The 22,185-nt window shown below is 39.7% G+C and overlaps 2 protein-coding genes across 2 annotated transcripts; one reads left to right on the top strand and one right to left on the bottom strand.

The window, feature by feature from the left end:
- Nucleotides 1-14,080: 14,080 nt before the first annotated feature.
- Nucleotides 14,081-19,577, bottom strand: slc25a15a (solute carrier family 25 member 15a). Its single transcript, XM_010797138.1, has 7 exons — nucleotides 19,353-19,577; nucleotides 18,239-18,317; nucleotides 17,630-17,888; nucleotides 16,817-16,957; nucleotides 16,551-16,726; nucleotides 16,286-16,444; nucleotides 14,081-14,420 (listed from the first exon to the last, which is right to left on the bottom strand). Exons 2-7 carry the CDS (start codon nucleotides 18,297-18,299, stop codon nucleotides 14,299-14,301), a joined length of 918 nt encoding a protein of 305 aa, XP_010795440.1. The 5' UTR covers nucleotides 18,300-18,317; nucleotides 19,353-19,577; the 3' UTR covers nucleotides 14,081-14,298.
- A 713-nt stretch (nucleotides 19,578-20,290) lies between these two features.
- LOC104967636 (forkhead box protein O1-A-like) lies at nucleotides 20,291-22,185 on the top strand. Its single transcript, XM_010797145.1, has 2 exons — nucleotides 20,291-21,520; nucleotides 22,162-22,185. Exons 1-2 carry the CDS (start codon nucleotides 20,882-20,884, stop codon nucleotides 22,183-22,185), a joined length of 663 nt encoding a protein of 220 aa, XP_010795447.1. The 5' UTR covers nucleotides 20,291-20,881.

Here is a 22,185-nt window from a genome sequence, read left to right as displayed (position 1 = left end):
CCCCCAGCCTTATTCATCAAATGTATTACCACTGGTTTGCAACTCTGGGTGACTCTATGGACTCTCAGAAAATCGTGACTCAGAGAGAAGACGGTCCTCTCCTGCAGAAGGAGTGAAACAACAACTTTTTTGAGGAATATTAGGCCAATCGCATCGAGCGCACGTGGTCTGTCGATTGTGTTGCTTAGAGGCCAGTGGCACGCGAGCAGTGAGCGCTGCGTGTGTTTTTCCCACCGAGCAAGGAGGTGGTGTGGTCTCGTTTGAATTACTTTGTGCTCTGGTCTGCATTATCATGACATATATAAAAAAGCTTAGTTATTAATAATTTGTAAAAAAAAAAAAATTACAAAAAAAAAAAATATTGGTAAAAAGGAGCGACCAGAGGAGCGCGGGGGGACGTACCGAGACGGCGGCGGACCCCCCCGCCGGGGGGGGGTGAAACTCTGGTGACCAATGTTAGATATGGTTGTGCCCGCTAAAGACCTGCCCAGGTTGGAGTATGGCAGAGAGGGGGTGAAGCAAAAAAGTTTTAGTCAACGAGATTCGAAAAAATGGACTTAGCTATGTATGATAACAATCGGTTATTTCAAGAATATTTTGACTGTACAACCTGAGTCATGATCAACTGACGATGTATTTATGTTACTTCATAAATGACACATAAACACTCATTAGAGACAGTTTCATGGGTAGGTATCATGTATACTACAAATAGATAACTACTCACTATTTATTTTACAATGCTAATCAAAAATTTGAACAAATTCGGGCTCGACAAAAAGTCCAAGTCTGAGCTTTACTGTAAGGGTCTGTTTACTGTATCAGAAGCGGAAGATTTTCCCAATTTAATTAATTACGAATAAAAGGTTTCGTATCCAATTCGACACTCAACCTACACTTTGCACAGTCTTAGTATATCTATAAAATACAATTTTATTTAAAGTCTACTTTGTCATTTTTTACGATTATAACACAGCCCGCAGGTGTAAAATAAATCCCGAATATCACTTTTGTCGGGAACTTACTACCCTACCATCTATTTTCGCAAATCCTACGGTTTCGATGTTCGTTATATTATTTCCATGGACATAGTGCTAACTACGTTTGTTACACTGAAAACTGGAAAAATCTCCTCTAAATCTCCGTTTTTTTGGGTGAAGACCCCGTAAACCCACCTTTTTTTAAAACGGTATAGAGACCGGACGGACCGGCGAACGATCTAAAACGACTAACTGTAAGAAAGAATGCAGCTCCGCTTACCTTAGCTCCCCTTAGGGTGTAATGAGAATACACCATTTAGACAACACACATCAACACTCTGACTGCAATAGATTTTTGCCTTCGACCGCTATTGAGGACCACCGATGCGTAACGTCGATGAAAATCGAGGAGGCTAAAAAATGCTATGTTTCCTCTAATACCATATGATTTAAATTTTTTTTATAAGGTGTCTTTGTAATAGTGATACCTAATTGGCTAAGTCGGTACGCAAAAAACGAAGCAAATTACCGTAACTTCTGTTCAGAAAACTAGGTCTAACTGTCGATCGCCACTATGCTAGAGGGCATTTGAGGCATTTCCAGACACAACACTAAGACGACAAACGAAGTGGACAGCGCCAACGCCTAGTGACGTCACTACTATGATATATAGATTTATTGATACCTATTGGAGTCGAAATTAGCCTCATACGAACATACACGCGATGCTATTCCACCCTACAGGCGCTAGTCCAAAAAACGAGGCGGCCAGGCTAAGGCTAGTAACTAAACTCTTTTGTTGAGACGGCTATGGCTAAAAAGGCTAGGCTAGAAATACGTACGTAATCTCCTTTTTTTCGTAAGTGCCACAGGAAATTCCATAAAAAAATAAATTCTAACCTATAAGATAGTGTTGTACCTAAGTTCGAAGGAAAGAAAGTGTCGTCGTACCTAGAATCAACACCGTCGTAACAATCGAATACCGATGTTAATCTTGACGCGGACGGTGAGAACACGCTCTCAAACCTCTTTATTCTTGGTCCAGATACTTTTTCGGGTTCTTCGTGTCGTATGTACTACAACTACATTAAACTCTTGCTTTTGAATTCCGGACGTCCTACTGAAATTCGAACTTGTACCAGGTAAAAACAAAACATTGTAACGAAATTTTTTTTTTCTGCTAGTTGGAGGTCTCCTGACTTGATAGGTGTTTTAGCACTATAACCGATGGGTCGAACGAACTACTCAATACTCCCGTAATAATAAGATTCCGGGGCCTAAAAACAGATTCATGAACTAAGTACCGCCGTAGTAATAGCACAAATTGACCGAGAAAGATTGCAATTCACATACTGAGGAGGCGGCTACGACATATGCGGGCTTCAAACCACAAGTTATCTTTTTACTCTTAAATTCACTTAGAAGGGAGCGGACAAAACTTTGTAATACGATAATCTCTTTTTTATTTTCATCCTGCTTCGAATCCCCAGGTTCTCCTAATAAGAACATCTTCGTCCAGCCGTGGGGCCCTATACACACGTTTAAAGTCCAGTAACGCGCGACGCCACCCTGAAACATTAATAACGCGCTTTACCCAAAAATATTCCACCGCGATCGTTCCGTCGCAACCTGTTAAACTGCCGGGTAACTTAGTCTTACAAACCTAAAACAGCGTGCCCAGGACCGCAGCAGCGTTTAATATGGTGTGAAACACTCGCAAATATCGGAGTTTGCTTGTCCTTCGCGTCGTGATATTAGTTCTTCTTTCTTAAGCGTGTTATTGTTTCCAAGGAGCGTGAAGCACGATCCTGTCGGCAACCCCCAGGATCACGTGAGCACCGACCCCGGATTATTATAGGCTAGGCGGCTAAAAAAGAGTGCTAATGCGCTGAAAACTTTAGTGCACTACGCCGAGCTAGGGGCTAGTAGCCACTAGCCTAGCCCTGTAGACGATTGCTATTCATTTGATTCCCAGAGAAATAGAACTCAAGACACCGTTTTCAAACATTCGTAAAAAGGCCGAGTGCCGTAGTAAATTACGAAGAATACTCTTCCGAACACAAAACAAAAAGCCATTTGTTAGCCCAAACATCAGTCAATCCAGACTCAAGAAGCAATTAGATTCATTACTTGTAATTATCCCAAGCATTATAATTCTACGGCCGACTCTGTCGTCACAGCATCTTTTTTTCCAGCAACTATAACAAAAAAAAAAGACGACTGAGTCTAATCAGAATTGGAATGTTATCCGTACCATCGAAGACACCCAAAGGGCGGGGGGAGACAGTTAACTGTTCAGGGTCAGACTCTTGTTTAGTCGTGAAGACGGATTCAAAGCTACTCCCTTTTTACAAAAAAACGGAATTAAGAAACACTCTAATCTAAAGACAACTGAGTCATGTATCACTACTTGATGAGCGTGTCCCATCCGGATACTCATGAAAATGACACATGAAAAACTCATTAGAGACAGTTACAGCGGAGGACTCATCGTTATTATCGTACCAAGAACGATAAAACTATTCGCAATTTTTGGGGAAAGAAGTACCTTAATATAACAACTTCCTTTCTTTTTTTTGTCTCATAAAATTCTCCTATACCATCTGACTATAGCGTATGAAGGTCAGTCATGAGGCCCGTCGTCGTAAATCGTGAAGCCTTTCAAATCTCTGACGGACCTATCGACAAGTGGTGATAGGACGTTCCGTTATCACTTTGGACCAACCGGGTATTACTACGACGACAGAAAATATTGTCCCCAAGCTTTGCAAAGTCGCGACGCTGCGGTTAATGATGCACGTCCCTGCCTCGGGACAGTTTTACGATCACCTAAGCAGTTACACCCCTCGGAGCGACGCCCCTTTTAAGACCTCTACCGGTCAGCGCGGGGACGCTTTCTACGATAGCTGTACAATCAATAAGATTATATTTTTTTTTTTTACCTATCTTTTTTTTTGTTTATTTTTACTTCTTGTAATAACAAAATTAATGTTAAAATAAACTTTATAGAAGCCTGGGGTCGAAACCCTTTGGACAAAATTATCTAATAAACGAAGACGAGGATTCAAGTTGTAAGTAGATGGGACGGTAGTACAACTAAACTTAGGCTTTTCAAGACTTTGTACTCAGAGGGCAGTGCGCGTAAAGGACTCGCGTACGTGTCCGCACTCGTTACTGACGTAAAGGCAAAGTTGATATGAGGACGGCAAGGTGATAGAAAGAGAGTGTGTATATGGTAGAACGAGAACGATTACACTGCTGGAGGGGGGAAGACCCGTACCGACACGAGGGACGGAACGACAGAGACCGTCCATGACCTCACAGCGGACAACCGGGGCGGGTAAGACTCCCTGCCGCCGTGTTCTCCATTGTTGCAACCGGGTCTGACGTTCATGACTCAGACTAAGACTAAGACTAGACTAGACCTACGACGTCGTTGGAGTCAAGAGTCTCCGGATAAAAATCCAAACTACCCCAGTGCGCGAGTTGTACGATGTTGTGCGCGAACGCGGTGTCGTGGGTGTGTGGACGCCCTGATTGACCTGTCAGACTAAGAATGAATGTGACAAGTTAGCTTCACAAAAAAACAATTTAGCTACAAGTTATTTGATATAAACCGTAGACATTCGAGACACACCGTGAGGATAAACAAAGGTCGGAATTCAGCGTACTTTACAGGTTTCTTTATTTGCAATAAGACACAATATTAACGAAGTACGTTAAAGCTGACAAAGTCACTGTATAGTTGTAAGGTTACTAAGAAAAGATTTATGGGGCGTTTTATGTAACTTTACACACGTGAAAAGGCGGTCAACAATAAGGCGAGGCCATCGCTTTTCGAACGCCGGTAAATTGGGTTCGACCACACTGCAGTTGTGCACCGTTTGTTGCCGTCGGAGCAGACTAACAACAAACATAGGAAGCGCCGATAAAAGCGAGTGATACACATTGGCCTGAGCCGATTTGAAAAAAATAGATTGTTAAAGTACACCCCTTCGCTACCACATCAACCCTCCGACACTACAAAGACTAACGCTTTACGTAACTACGACCCACACTTCTAACACGTGTTTGAGCCCAGACTTAATTCAATGATGTCCACAATACGGTCGAACGCGATGTACAAGTGGTCTCTTCACTTCGAACCGATTTCACTGCGACTTAATATTTTCAAACTTTCACATTCATCTGTCATGCAGCGGTTTTTTACTTAATTGCAGACTTATAGCAATAATAAACATGCGGTCGAAATTAAAAACACCCGAGCCGTGTATATGCGAGTTTTCTCTGATTACATGTCGACTTATTTCTAGTTACAATCGTTCACTTTTAATTGTTTTCTGGCGAAAAAATAATATGGATCGTCATTTTAATTATCGTTACGAATGTTTGAACACTAAAACCTTTTACAACAATAAAATTGTTACAAAAGAACCTTTTATTATAACATTTTACTACATGAAACATTTAATGAAATGTAGTACCGCTTTGATCATTATAGTTATAAAAAAATAAGAGAATAAATTAAAAACAGGTATGAAATACTATATGACATTAAAAAAAGAATAACGTTAAAAAGGGAGTGATTTGTAAAATATCCATAAAGAAAAAGTAAATCTGTTTACAGTTCTGTTTCAAATGGGTGTTGAGAGATGTATCCATAGATCTCTTCATGTTGCTCTCAAAGTGCACCAGATTGATGCTTTTAACTTCAATATTTAAAAATCTTCCCAGGGGAGCTTGCCCCCTGACCCCCCTATGTGAGGTCCACACACCACCTATAAAAATAACACTTTACCCCTGCTTACACCTATATGCCGTGAGCTGATTATCGAGCCTTCATTGTAACAGTCGCGGGTACACTGTGTGTGTGTGTGTGGGGATTGTTGCAGTAGAACATTCCACTGTAGCGACCAGTACATTAATGGGAAACCCTAAATGTTTGAGCACCCTCTATGAAACGTCAAGCTATCCCACAGCACCCCCAAAATAGAATCTCTCGCGCCGCCACTGAGCCTGACTATTTGTGTTGGGGGGGCCCGACTTTTTTTTTTCTCCAAAGGGGGGGCCTGACAGAAAAAGTTTGAGAACCACTGGTTTAACCTAACAATGTTGTCCATTTTAGACATAGGCTTATTGTATTTACAGCCCTTAATAACATTAATTTTCTGGGCTCAATGTGTGTCTTGGCCATTCTCGTTGTGATCGCTAAATTCACCTTGTTTCCCTTTGTTTATAACATTATCACCGTTCCAAGCAAACGAGTGCTTTTGTTTTGAAATCACCTCCATGAGTTTCGCCCCGCCACTCGCTCCACTGACCATTTGACCATTTAGTAAGGTAAAAAACAAAAAGATATACAAAATGTATATATGTGTGAGTGAAAAATGTATAAATATGTGAGTGACAATATATGAATGTGTGCATTGAAATATGATAATATGAGAGCAAAATGTATGAATGTGTGAGTGTAAATATATGTGTGTGAGAGCGAAAATGTATGAATGTAAAAGGAGAATGTATGAGTGTGAGAGTGAATATGTATGTTGTGAAAGGAGAATGTATGTGAGAGGACAAGTATGAATTACGGCCTTTGTGGCAACTCGTATTATTGTTGTGAGGACCCTATATATTGTGTCCCTCACGTTTCCTCCGCCCTTTTTGTAAATGTTCCACGTGAGAGGAAACCTGTGATGGAAACCTAATGTAAAACTGATCATATATATTTTATGAGATTGTCAGTAATAAAACGGAGATCGTCAAAACTGTATGCTGGCTTGAGTCATCCGTGAACAACGCAAAAAAACTGCAGAGACCGCTTAACGACACCGGTTACACTACAAAACAACAGAATTTAAGAGCTGTAGTGTTGATTCTTCAACGCGAACAGATCAATTAACAAAAAATAAAAAAACTATAGTAAATTGGTCTTAGGCTACTAGCTTTTATTGGAGCTAACTAGAGTCCTCAGCAAAAATAATGACAGCATTATGACAGCAAAAGAGGAAATTATAAATGATGTGTTATCCCTCTGTGCAATTTATCTCGCCTGTTCTTGTTCAAGGTTTTTACTTTTTACTAAATTAATCTTGTAGTGCAAGTGATACTCTGAGCTACTGTTGAACGTTTTTGTTGTTGTCAAAATGAGGGCACAAAATTGGGTAGCCCTACATGTTATTGTAGGCCTAGTTTAAATGTTAAACCTGAATACTGACATCCTATATAACACACTACAGCAAAGTCTGTTGGACACAGACATAATGCTGAGTGGATTAGGATTACACCAATATGGGTTTCTGGACGCTGAAGTGAAAGTATTTACTATTAACATGTCTCGCCAATTGACGGCACTGCTGCCAAAAGTACAAGGATGCAGGGATTATTGTCTATCTCAGGGCGGAAAAGCCTCTAAAGCCGCATTTAGGCCATCATATGACACTGAAACTCAAACTAAAGTATTTTAATGTATAGGGTGGTCTCCTCAAGGGATAATATAAATCAGTTATTATATAATAAATCGGGGACGAAGTTCTCAAGACGTTTTCTCAAGTAAGAATTGTAGACATAAGCTGTAACAAGTCAAACTAAATGTTACTTGAAGAGGCCCTATTCTGCTTTTTGGGGATTTCCATTTCCTAGTGTGTTATTTAGGTTTTTTGTGCATGTTAATGGTCTGCAAAGGCTACAATCAAAACATCTTGAACATAAAAGCATGGAAACGTGTCATAGTAGAGGCACAAAACACAAATATGAAACCTGAAAATGAGCACAATTTGTTTCTTATTTCAGTAAAAGTATAGACGCATCAAATACAAATATGAAACCTGAAAAAAGCAAACGTAAACATTTTGCACTGGCCAATTTCAGAATAATATATATTATATAACTTGATCATAATTATTAATGCATTAAAGCATACATCACTTAATGTTGCAGCTGGTAAAGGAGGAGATCTTGAATGACAAATAATAAATAAGTGTTGTTTTTTTAATTATTTAATAAAAAAGAAAATGGTTTGTCCCTGGATTTTAGTTGTGAAAAAAAACTGAAATGAGGTTAAAATACTAAAGTGAAGGTTAAGTAGGCCTACCTTAACATTTTACTTGAGTTCTAACACTTCTAAAATTAATGATAAAATAATAAAAAGCCAGTCTCTGCAAACTGATATTGGGTCAGAGATGAAAAAGGGAAACTGTGGAGTGAGGAACGACGCGGGGTTGATGGGGTCAAAGACTGACGCAGACGCAGCCTGAATGTAAACAGCATATTGGGGCCGAGTGTGTCGTCTACACGTTTAGTGTAACGGTTATAAATCACGCTTTGAAACTCTTAGCAGCGACGACACTGGCAGAATATTCAACCACAGCCTCTGTCAATACATCAGAGAGGGAGAGGACAGAATAACAGAGTGAGTATACAGAGGAGACGTGAGGAAGAAAGCTTTTTCCAAGGTCAAAATAAAAAAGGAAAACCTTCATAACAATACCTCATCACCATATGCACATAAAGTGACAGTAAATATGTTAAAAAAAAGTGTTCTGATGTTGACAGACTTATTGGATATCGACGTTCTTTTCTGAAAGCAGGGCTGGTTACGCAGAGTATGCAAACAAAGGCATCCTCCAACAGCGTTTCACATCTTTAAAGGCGTGTTCGTGATTTCACAGACATCTGGGGTTTACTCGGAATACTCAAATATTTGCACAAAGGGAAACACAAGATTAAACTGACTTTCTTTTTCAGTAAGACGACTTGAAACATAACCGCCTTCTTCTCATCTCCAAAATACAAATTGGAGTTATTCTCACCAGCCTTACACAAGAAGGGCTGTCACTTATGATCATTACTTTTCCAATTAATCAATTCATTATTCAGGCTTTCAAATGTTATACGATTGCTATCACAATCTTCCAGAACTTAAAGTCATGTTTTCAAAATGCCTGCAGTGTTTTGAACAATTAACAAAACGAATACACATTGGCGATCAAGCAGAGGCATAAGGGAGATGATTTGAGAAAATAATGGGATTCTGGGTACATTTATTAATTTTTATTACAACGCTTGGTTAAATACTCTGTCCTGATTGGTCAAATTGGACATTCCAGAGGTATGCTGTTTTCACTAACAGACTGCTGCTTAGGAGGCTCTGCTCAAGGTATGGCAGTCATGTCAATCCGTAGAAAGAATGACGGTCATTTAACGTCGTCTGTGGGCAACAGACATTTGTTTTCTTTATCTGAAAACTGTGTGGAATACTTTTTGAATATTTATTTTTATATTTTTGGAGAGCACAAAACTTTGGATCCATGATGGCTAATCCCAAGTAAAGAAAAGCCAGAGAGAACAAGAGAAGGAAAGAGGTTAAATAGAGAGTGCTGGACGTTAGAGAAATCAATAGAAGAAGACAGACAGGAAGTAAAGACTAAAGGGACCTGCCGTCATTTTAAGTTACATTGCCACCGCAGTTACAGCCTTTGGTAAGCAGTGGAACAGACACGTTTTTTTATAGCGGAATCAATAAAATCATTTAATCAATACAATTATTTTTAAACAATTGTGTGAGCCAAGTCGTTTTTAGTATGTGTGATAAGCGGGGTTAAGGTGCAGCAAGGCAGTCATGAAAGAAAAAATATTAAACCGACGCTGCAAATGATAACTTAATTAATCCATGTTCATTTCTCCTGTAGGTCTAACATTTCTCCACGTTAGACATATATGGAGTTAGGAATACACCAATAACCAATGAATTATCTTGTGCCCAAAAAGTATTGTTTTATTTTGGAAGTAGTTGCTGAGACAATTGGGGAATTGTCTCCGAACACCTTCCTACGTCCTGTGCGATGATCAGGCTGTCAGAGCGGCTCAGACTGGGCTTGGCTACCATCCCTAAAAAACGGTGACCCTAATCTCTCCCCGAGATTTCTACTAAGCCCTGTTGGTGCTAATGAAGCCCACAGCTGTGAGGCAGGAGGAACAAAAAAGAAAGAGGTGGTTTAAAAAAAAGAAGCAAGCATCTGTCTTGAATTAAAAGACAGCCATCTGTCATTACAAGACGGTCTTACACCTGGCTGGTAATGAGTTTCAAACGTGCTAAAAAACCTTAAGGCGATGGAAATATTCAATGGGAAAGATGTGAGGATTTAACAAAGGGAGATGACAGAAGAGGAAGATTGCCACTTGTTATGCCTCTGTTGGGTTACTTAATTCTGACAACTCTCAGTAAACAAGTTCCTGCTTTTATGCATGTGTGTCTAATCTTATGTTTACTTTCCCCGGCTGGAATTGACTCCCATTATGGAGGCATGATGAAGAAAACCCTTCAGCCAATGATGGGTGTGATACAGGAAACGTGCAACCTGCTAATGAGCAGCGAGGGGCCGTAAAATGGGACCCTTTGTCCGATTTCCCTTCGCTCTGCCTGTGGCCTGCAGCGAGTCCTGTCTGCTGACACTTAATAAGGCCGGTTGATAGAGTCCTAATTGCTGCCGCCATCAGGGCTCACCTGGGGGGGGGGGGGGGAGCAGGTCACACAGCACCTGAACCAGCCAGCGTAAATAAATCTAGTAATAAAGCTGTGGAGCAGAATGGGCTCCACTGCAAATGGTAGCACAGAGTGTCTCCTCTCAAGGACAAACTTGGGAGCAGTTCCCTGACTATCCAACCGCCTCTGCAGACTTCCAGTAAAGGGATGATGGCCAGAATGGAACTTTCTGTCCTCTGAGGGACAAAATGGGGTACTTAAAAGCAAACTTACTGCCCTCTAGATTCACAACAGTGTGGTACAATGTTGTGCTATGGAACGACCAGGAATCATATACAAAACAAGACTGAAAAGCAGAAACAAGGTAAAATATTCAACCACATTAGCTTTATATGCTACTGTGAAATAATGTGTAGTAATCAAAGTTGTCAGTTCACCACTAACAACCAGCAAAGTATGACGATATCCTCACAGGGTGATGACAATGTCATTGAGTTAGCAGACACATCAGAAACCAAAATATTGAAATAATCCCGATTTGAATGCCATGGTCTTCTAACATTTCAAAATAATAATAATTATTATTATTATTTTAGCAATATATCTAATATCATACATCTCAGGCTGTTTTAACTTTGTTGCATACTATGAGTAACATAACTGTAAGAAGGGTGAGTTTTCAGTACAGTATTACAAATGCAGTACATGTATCCACATGGTATCAATGCTAATAGCAAACAGAGCCTTAGCAGCTGAAGTGGTTTCCCAAACTATCTCAAATAAACCCACATAGCATGTATTCAATATTTCAGTTCACGGGATTGGTTGACATGATTGACCTTTCATACGTACAGTATTTATGATATAATGCACAAAAGAGAGAACTTACTTTGGGTCTTCACGGCCTTCAGGAGACTTCTTCCTCTTTTTTGGATTTGGCACACAAAATGCTGCTTCCCTTTAATGTTACCGTTTTCTAAATGATCATTTTAACATTTACTTATTTGGTCATACAGTCCAAAAGGTAGATATTCCATCAGTTTCTTCATTGTATCAAGATTGAGTTTCAGAAGACTCCACTGATGCTACTTGATCACGTGACACAAGGCGGTATGTCAGGGTAACAGGACTAATTAAAACCTCGGGGACACAACTAAAATACCAAATTTATTATATTTGTAATGTATCATTGCTGATGACAAAATCTATGTTATGTCTAAATTTGAAATAAATCATACAATAATATAAAAAAGGTTGATAAAGGATATTTATTATTTTTCATTTCGAGGTGAAATGTGGATGAAAAAAAAGAAAGTCTGATGGCACCATTTATCGAAAGTACAGTAACTGCAGAAACATACATTGTAAACAGTTTTCATGTATTAGTATATACATAAAAATATCTAGAAACAATTTAAAGCAGGAATTTGGAGGATACATTACTAGAAGAATTTCAAAAGAAAACATGAAATCCATCAAATATACAGTTAATTATAAGGTAAATATTGAAACTTAACTTTGCAAATTGAACGACTTAATTCTGCAGATAACCTCATCTTGACTAAAGAGTCCAAAAGACAAAACAAAATGTCACCTCAGGAGATCAAATCTGTGCAAACACACAGCAGCCAGTATAAACTATGCCGCAATTAAACACACTGTGAATGAATTAAGCCCAGCCGAGTTTATATTTCCAATGATAGCTCATGCAGACACACCCCACATACAGTGGGGCAAAAAAGTATTTAGTCAGCCACCAATTGTGCAAGTTCTCCCACTTAAAAAGATGAGAGGCCTGTAATTTTCATCCTAGGTATACCTCAACTATGAGAGACAAAATGAGAAAAAAAAATTCCAGAAAATAACATTGTCTGATTTTTAAAGAATTTATTTGCAAATTATGGTGGAAAATAAGTATTTGGTCAATAACAAAAGTTAATCTCAATGATTTGTTATATACCCTTTGTTGGCAATGACAGAGGTCAAACGTTTTTCTGTAAGTCTTCACAAGGTTTTCACACACTGTTGCTGGTATTTTGGCCCATTCCTCCATGCAGATCTCCTCTAGAGCAGTGATGTTTTGGGGCTGTCGCTGGGGAACACAGACTTTCAACTCCCTCCAAAGATTTTCTATGGGGTTGAGATCTGGAGACTGGCTAGGCCACTCCAGGACCTTGAAATGCTTCTTACGAAGCCACTCCTTCGTTGCCCGGGCGGTGTGTTTGGGATCATTGTCATGCTGAAAGACCCAGCTACGTTTCATCTTCAATGCCCTTGCTGATGGAAGGAGGTTGTCACTCAAAATCTCACGATACATGGCCCCATTCATTCTTTCCTTTACACGGATCAGTCGTCCGGTCCCTTTGCAGAAAAACAGCCCCAAAGCATGATGTTTCCACCCCCATGTTTCACAGTAGGTATGGTGTTCTTTGGATGCAACTCAGCATTCTTTCTCCTCCAAACACGTCTAGTTGNAAAATGAGCCAAACGCAGCAGCATTTGGATGCACTTAAACACAAACCCAGGCAGTGATAAAGCACACCATTTGTAAAGGCAAACTATCCTTTAAAGCAGGGTCACCTGCTTTAAAGGATAGTTTGCCTTTACAAATGGTGTGCTTTATCACTGCCTGGGTTTGTGTTTAAGTGCATCCAAATGCTGCTGCGTTTGGCTCATTTTCCATTTTCAAAAGAATCTGCTAATGAATATAACTAATATATATATATTATATATCACTAATGAATTTCATAGTTTCAGAAAGCATTTCACTTAGACGTGCTTTAAAAACATTCAGAGAAATAAAATTGCTCAATTTCAATTTTAGCTGTCGACTGTTCCAATCTATGCTATCTATCAGTAACTATATCGCTATCTATGCTATGTATCTTGCTATCTATCTATCTCTCTCTCTCTCTCTCTCTCTCTCTCTCTCTCTCTCTCTCTCTCTCTCTATCGTATGTATATCGCTAACTCCCCAAACAACTCCACACCGAAGACCGGAAGTACTCAGGTTCACACCCAGCCGCTGGAAGTTGATCGACGCCATCTTGTGCAACTAGCCTAAAATAACAAAAGCTGAATAAAGACTATGTTAGAGCTCTGAAGCCAAATGTGTTATACTGTAGATTTCACCATCCTCGTTCAAGAGCTTGTTGTCTTTATTCCAAACTCTAAAATACAACTTAATATAATTTACAATTAATGTAACAAAGGTATGGTTTTGAACAGATATTTGACATGCATGCATGTTTTTCCTGTTGCTAGAGGTCTCCATATTAGTGCAAACAGTACCCTCTTGTGGTGAGGAAGTCTTTTTAACAGAAGGTTAAAACAAGAAGAAATGCTAAAGAGGTTGTGTGGTTGCACATGCTTTCATAATCTGATTGTTAGTCAGATTTGTATTGCATCTAATTTTTTTGCTCATTTTGTATTGAATTCCAACTCAACATTAGGTAAAAAAATAATGAGCTTTTAGTCAGGTTAACAGAGTTCTTCTAGAGTAAATGTAATCATTAATATGGCCAAGCAGAACAGCTGAACTGCTTGAACTGCCTTCAGGTGGTGAGGTATAAACCAGGCCTCACTGAAACATAATCACAGGGAAAGTACTACATTAATACTTGTGGATATACTGATTAAAGCTTTATTTTTTTAAATCACTGTGGCCAGCACCGCACAAAACGTGTTTATCATATTCAAATACATCCATACCAAAAGTATTGGTGACATTTAATCAAACATTAAGACACAATCTAAGTCATTTCATTTAAAAAAAAATACATAAGGACGAGAGAGTGTTTCAGCTCAATACTTTCTGTGTGTGGAGAGTGAGACACATCAGTAACCAGCCGTATCCATCATAAACTTGCGACTGAGCTCGTAAGCCAGGAAGAGGGCTCCGTTGGCAGGGAAGGTGCGTATCATGGTGGGAGTCAGGCCTGAGTACAGAGCAGTGAAGCCTGTGGGACAGGAGAGAGAGAAGCAGCCACACGGGTCATTCCCCGCTGAGGAGTCAGGCCCCCAGCTCGGGCCAATTAGAAACAAGATTCATCTACAGTGTGTCAGTTATTCCAGCAGTGGTGCATTCAGAGCCTTTCTCTTCAGCTCTCCTTTTAACATACTCAGGGCTAGTTTTATAATTTTTGCTTACAAAAAGAGGCTTGAAGTGTAAAAGTTGGCCACTATTTAACTCTTCTGTTGTGTTCGTTTCTCTACCGTTCCTCTGGTGGGGGTGACCGGTCCAATTTGACCAGTCCGTTTCAACTGCTCTTAGATTAACACACGCTGTGAATAATGTCTCCGACTACTGGTTTACACAAACAACTGCAGTGAAAATACATAGAATAGATACTGAAAATGTATTCCAAAATTAACATGGTTGTCGATTTGTGGGTGTGTACTGTCTGATTGATGAACATAATTTAGGGTTACCCATTCATTCCCTATGGCTGTCGTTTCTGACCGGGAACACAATAGGATTAAGAAAGTTGATTTAACCACTCAAAATTCTGTGAAAGTGGTGATCAGCAATTGCACATGTCCAAAGGCCTACTGTGGAGGACATCATGGCCTTTAATCGATTAAATGTAAAACACAATATTTGTATGATTGATGAGAGTAAAACGGTCAGATTTGACCCGAACAATATTGCAAAAACCCACATAGAAATTGTGACATTTGATTGAAGTGCCCTCCCTAAGCTCCATCCATGTGATTGGTAAGGGTAGTTTCATTTGTGACATGTCAATAATCATGACAGTGTCAAGCTTTGGCCTTTTTAATGTATTATCTTCTAAATGTACTAAATCAATTATTAGACGTGTTTCATACACTGACGCCAAATTATCCTCCACATCTTGGCAACAGATGGTGCAGATGGTAGTGAATGTGGTTGTGACTAAGTACATTAAGCATGTACACTTCCTTCATAAATCTTACCTTTTTCTTGCTTCCTTGTTTTTCACTTTTTTACAGCTTTAATGTTGTTGTGCATGGAGAATATTCAAATCTCTACATCCGCAAGCTATTCTCTTCTTCTGCTGGACAACCTTTATTTTATACATACTAATATTCATGTATTACGACTTGTTATGCAATGGTGTCTTCATTGTTTTTTTCAAGTCTAACAAATCTGATGTGTGTCAGTCTTACCCCATCTCCTTCATGACCTAATTGGATGATTTGAATATTTCCGGATAGCTTTTTTCTTATTATGTACATCTACTTGCAACATGAGACAGTACAGCCATGAACAGATACTGTGTAAATAATTTGTAATACTTTCAGATGCCGGTCACTCTGTCGTTTCTCTCAAAAATGCCAACCAAAAAAAACTCCCTGAAAGGTTTATTCTATCAGTATAGAAAATAAAGTGCATATTGGAAATGTAAAACCACAAGTCTCACTGTGTTTAAAGAACATTGTTTTTCCCAGATGTACTGTATAAGAGAATGAAACACCATTAAAACAAAAGTTCGATAATCCTTTTTTTATCCTCTTAAGGGCAGAATTATGTCTCTTAAGAGATTGTTTCTGATTTGAATGTCTAAACTGGTTATGAACCAAATGAGAGAAGAGTCTAGAGTCTGTTTTGTGTTTGAGTCAACACTTTTCTCTACAGAACCGGTAGTTCACAAAAAGCCAAATGATACAGTTGTTTTCTTTTGCACACTGATTATAAGGATGTATGATGTAAAACAGTGAGCTTTGCAACCTATATTTAAGAAGACAACAGATCAATGGGAGAATTTAATAACTTTTCCGCCATTCAGAATCATACCCAACTTGAAGGATTTCTATTTGAGTATGTACGTTCAAAACTTACTCTCAGTGCGTATAACACCCATGAAGGTTTTCATGAAGCCCTCTTGCCTCCCAGCTAAAGAGTAAACCTGGATCCTGGACTTCACACAGTCAATGGGATAAACCGTCAACCAGAGACAAGCTCCTCCAAATCCACCGCTGAACATGAGGGGAAGAATACCTGCAAAGACCAACGTTATTTTCATGGGGGCAGAGCACAAAAATAAAAGGACATGCAGCAATAATGAAACAACTCATGAAAGATGAATGACCAATAATTATCATACCTATACTATCTTTGTCCGTGCCCTTATACTGCGCAAATTTAGTCCGACACAGTTCATAGGCCCCAAAGAAGAAGAAGTAACCTGGTATCTCCCTCACTAAGGTGGATGTGAGTCCTTGGTAGAAACCCAAGGGGCCATCAGTCTTCAACACTGTCTTCACTACTGTCCACACAGTGCTGAAGTCACACCAAAAAAAACACTCAACAGGGTATTGGCTTCAAATATATGTTGTGCTCTCTACAATGTGTCATTTTTTTCACACCAACCTTTTCTGTCCGATTGCTATCTTGCCAGATGCTTCCATTTCATGCATGGCCTGCAGGCGACATTTCACCAGCTCACTGGGGCAAAGTGCCATGGAGGAAAAGATGGAGGCTAAAGACCCTGCGCATGCCTTCTGAATATCACTGTGAAAAGAAATAAAATAATACTAATAAACAATCAACCTTGGTCTTCAGGATAAGTCAGGTCCTTTTAAGATCAAATCATCTGTTCATACACAGTATGTTTTTGAAAACAACGTGCATTAAATGGAGAAGGGCCTTAGGAATGTACCTAAGGTAATTTTCTAAGAGGGTTACATTTACTTGTCGAAGAAAAGCGTTCAGTACACAAAGTCAACCTGTTATTAAATATCAAGGGACTGGCTACTGGGTACATGCCTGATATGACTTGGAACAAAGTTTCTGAGAGTAATATTGTTGCATCCAGTTACAATGAGCACTGAATTCCTTGTCATATTATACTATCTTTTCTCATGCTGCTCACAGTTTGACATGGAGAGTCTCTGCAATCAAGAATATTAAAGTGGCTTGGTTAACAAGTGCATTGGTTTAAAGGTTAATTGTTAACATTTATGTTTGTACATGCAGTACCACTGTTATGAAGTTCTTTTTTAGTGTGCAACCAATGATTATCTTTTTAGAGATCATCTCTCAGTTAATTTTCAATAGTACAAGGTGACATGCAGGGTGTAGCTGGAGGGACCACTGAATTGTAGAGGAGTTGGAAATTCAAAATATTGCTCACCACAGAGAGCAGTGAACACAAACAAATAGACAGAAATGTCAGTGTCAAACCTGAGATGGGCCCCTTTCTCCATACTGGACACAAATCGGATCACATCCTGGCAGAGACCATAACTGAGGAAGAGCACGGCGTTCTCACTGATGTTGGCTATAAGGGCTGGGGATGTTCCTTTGTAGAGACCACGTAAGCCCACCTGTCTGAAAGTGGATGTGAAGCAGTGGATGAAGCCGCGGTACAGGGTGGGGAAGGTCTGCATCTTCACCTTTGCTGTGTCAAAGGGCTGACCGCTCAGCACGCAAGCTGTACCCCCTGGGGAACACATTATAGACATGTAATAAGAGAGAAGACATGACTCATCAGAGCAGGGTGTTGTAGCATTTTGAACACTTTGTTATTGTCATGCATCGTAGTGTTGAAGCACAAAGACCCACCAAGGGTAAAATGCACCTTCAGAAATGCAACTAGATACCATACCATCACTACTCTATAAATAATAATTGTATTACCATGGGTCACAGTTAAATGATGATGTCAAATAAATGAAAGGATACAATTATTTGACACACACACACACACACACACACACACACACACACACACACACACACACACACACACACACACACACAGCATGTTTGATTATGCAGAAGATACATTACCCATTGCTCCAGCTGAGAAGTCGATGATGGCCTGGATTATAGGATGTGGAGCCATGATCATTTATATGATTCTGTAAAACTGAAAATTGGATCTATATATCAACCGTGGCATCATCTCTTCAACATAGAAATTGATTAACTGTAATCATTTAGCCAGAGGCGGGAAGTAACTAAATACATTTACTCAAGTGCTACACTTAAGTAAACATTTTAGAAAATGTTACATTTTACATAAGGGGGGACCGTTATCAAAAAAGTATAATTTTTATAAGGGGGATACTTATCAAAGAAATTACATTTTATAATAGGGAGGACCCTTATCAAAAAGGTATAATTCTTATAAGGGGGGATCCTTATCAAAAAAGTGAAATGTAATATAAGGGGGGACCCATATCAAAAATGTTGACCAATCACAACAGAGCCGGCCAGCTAACCAATCAGAGCAGGCAGTGCTCTAGTTTCAGACAGAGGGTGAAAAGAGGTGCTGCAGCACAGGCAATATGAGAAATAAAGAGCTTTTTGAAAAAAAACCTTTAAAAAAAGTAGCAATACTATAGAGTAAAAATATTGCATTCAAGATCGCAATCAAGTAAACTAAACGTACAACACTTGAGTAAAAATGACTCATTATGCAGTATGGGCCATTTTAGAATATCATGTATATTACATTGTTGTATTATGTTAATATGTTTTCCTCACTTTAAGTCGGAGAAGTTTAAAAAACTTTTTAAAATATTTTTATATTTTACAAAAAGACCATCAGAAATGTGTTTGTCGACTCTACAACACAAAAATTATACTTGATGCAGCAATATTATCTAGAAATGTCACATATAAATACAATTATATACACACATGAAGGCCATTTTTCTGCACGATGACTACTTTTTGATACTTTAAGTACATTTTGCTAATTATACTTTTGTACTTAAACTTAAGTAAGATTATAAATGCAGGACTTTCACTTGTTATGAAGTATTTTGACACTAATGCATATGACCCAAGTAAAGCATATGAATACTTCTTCCATCACTGAATTTAAGATGTGGTTTTGAAGGAAGAAAGAACATGTCACATTTCTGTGAAGCCAATACAGACAGACATGCATACTCACCCTTAGTCTCTTAATCTTTGTTTCTCTCCGAGACAGCAACTTTAAAAATATTAGTTTGCACTACAGTCTATAGGCGAGTCCAAGTGGGCACAAGATAAGCCTTTTCTTATACGAGGTATTTTCCCATGGACCTACACCCATACAACCATTTCAATTCGCAAAATGAAACCTGTTTCTGGGAAGGCAGGACAGTGTTCAGAATCCTTTAAATTCAGTAATACCAGGGCGTTGCAGTGGGAGTTTAATATTTTACTTTACTTCCGCACTCAAAGCAACGTCTTGTTAAATCCATTGGCGGATGCAACTGGTCGACCCTGCTGTGCGTAAAAAAGTGCTTTTTACGCAAAAGGAGTGGCATCAAGCTGTCTAGAGAACGGCACAACACAACAGGAGAAATACCCCATAAAATTAAAACATGACAAGTAGGTGTATCATTAGACCATTATATCGATTTAGGCCACTTCCTGACTTTAATATAACTTACAATCTGTTGGCAATGCTGAACAGTTTTAAATGTTACTGTTATCTTTCTTTAAATTAAAAACCTCGGACTTGGTTGACACTGACTGTTGTCCTGTTGGAAGAAAAAAAAGTAATTCAATATTTTTGAGATAGATGATACATTTAGGCAGCTAATAAATAAATGCTCTCTATGAAGACAGTTTAACGCGGAAGAGATGACATGCTGGCTGATGCATGCAGACTGTGTCATGCTGTCATACCTCACAATAGCCACAAGATGTCAATACAGCCCATAGTTGGCTGAGAAAACCAAAACAACTTCTGGCCCAACAAGTAGTACAGATCCTGCCAGAATCATTTCATTTACCAGAGGAAAACACATTTTCCCCTTCTTTTAAAAAAAGACATATTCTTGTATATTTCCCTTTGATATTATACAAAGTTGATATCCGTATTTTTTCAAATGTTGCCCTATTCATCTACGCATTATCCTTATGTTTGAGAACATTTTAATTTGGTATTTGTTTTTACTTTATAGGCTTATAAACTATACTTTAGATTACTACACTTTGTGATTATGGGCTGTTAGCAGCAGCAGAAAGAATGAAAACAAGGTCTTTTTTTATTCCAACTCTTTCGATGCCATTCATTGGCGCTCTCCTGGTGTCAATCCAATATGGGCGGCGTCAGCTGATACTTCCAGTAAGTCCTCACATGCTGTACAACGCAGAGAGTCAACAGGCTGTACGGGGCGCAGACGTAATATCACTAGTACGACTGGATAACAAAAACAAAGCAGTGGGTTAACACACCGAGGACACTCAGAGAACTTTTGCTCAAAGGAAAATCATTTTTAGAAAACATAACTTTTAAATTATTTTAACACAAATTTAACCGGCTGGGATGTGACTTTCATGCAGACTTTGCGCCTAGGTGGAGGACTATTTTCCCGGACAGATTGATCTGTATTCGATCGAATTTCATTGGCAAAGTTGCAACTTTTTACAGGCGACAGGTTCGTCACATTTACATGACATTGTAACACTTGGCTCCGTCACCTCTCGACCATGGCGGAAGCGGCCCAGCAGCCACACCTGGTGGAAATCGACCCGGATTTTGAGCCCCTGTCGCGGCCCCGTTCATGCACTTGGCCTTTGCCCCGGCCGGAGTTCATCAACCCGGGCGACTCCAACACGTCCTCCCCGGTGCCGTCTGTGAAGCAGGAGCCCACCGGCAACGACTTCATCAACAACCTCAGCCTGCTCGAGGAGACCGAGGACTTCACGGAGCAGAAGCCTGTCATCCTGTGCAGCGATTTCCAATGTCAGGAGAACTGTGTCCACCAACAACCTCCACAGCAGCTCCATCAGCAGCAGCAGCAGCAGCAGCAGCAGCAGCACCAGAATCCGCAACTCCCGCATCAGCAGCAGCAGCATCAGCAGCAGCAGCAGGTGCCTCTGCTCTCCTCCCCGGTAGGCTCCTCGTCCTCGGCCGCCGCAGCCGCAGCTGCCGCCGCTGCCCAGAGGAAGAGCAGCTCCTCCCGGCGAAACGCATGGGGGAATATGTCATATGCAGACCTTATAACCAAAGCTATCGAAAGTTCCCCTGAGAACCGACTAACTTTGTCTCAGATTTACGACTGGATGGTGAAGAGTGTGCCTTACTTCAAGGACAAAGGAGACAGCAACAGCTCTGCAGGCTGGAAGGTACGTTTCTCTTTTTTGGCACTTTTATCCAGGAGATACAGTGTGCGTAAATCTTTGTCATCTATAGCTTGAATGGCGAATGACTGCTGTTTGTGCCTGATAAAACAGCAGCCTGCGCCAGTTCTCGCACCAAGTTTTCCAGTTTGTGTGTCTGCAGTTCTCACAGGGTCTTGATTGTTCTTTATGCAATTTTGTTTGCATCTACTGTGGTATCACTGTAATATTCCCCTAGGGATTGCTTTTCTGTGGCGTTGAATAGTCTACTGTGAATATATAGCTTTTTTTTATCAGAGCTTTATTGTTTATCACCATCATCTATGGTTGTCACTGTTATTGCACAGGGTCTTGCCCACAAGTGTTTTTACAAAAAAGCATTCATGAGGAGTTAAGTATCTGTAAAGTTGTTAATCATTTGCTCCAGCATGGTCTTATGCCCCCCCCCCCCCTTGCATTGTCATCAGTTAATAGCAATTTAGACTAAACTGGCCAGTTGCTACCATGACCTGAGACAGTCATCTGACTTCTCCCTGCAGTATGTGATTTATATGAGTCTGCTGACTCAACAGGGTTTTTCTCTACCCTCTTTTCCTCATTTCTTCCCTCGTGTGATTTTCAAAACTGCTGTGAGTTTTGTGTTCAAGAAAGTTCCCCTCAGCTGTCACTAG

The sequence above is a fragment of the Notothenia coriiceps genome, unplaced genomic scaffold (genome assembly GCF_000735185.1).
Source record: "Notothenia coriiceps isolate Sejong01 unplaced genomic scaffold, NC01 NC01_scaffold00037490, whole genome shotgun sequence".
NCBI classification, from domain to species: domain Eukaryota; kingdom Metazoa; phylum Chordata; class Actinopteri; order Perciformes; family Nototheniidae; genus Notothenia; species Notothenia coriiceps.
Note: the sequence above shows the minus strand (reverse complement) of the source record. Positions and strands in the feature narration are given on the sequence as shown.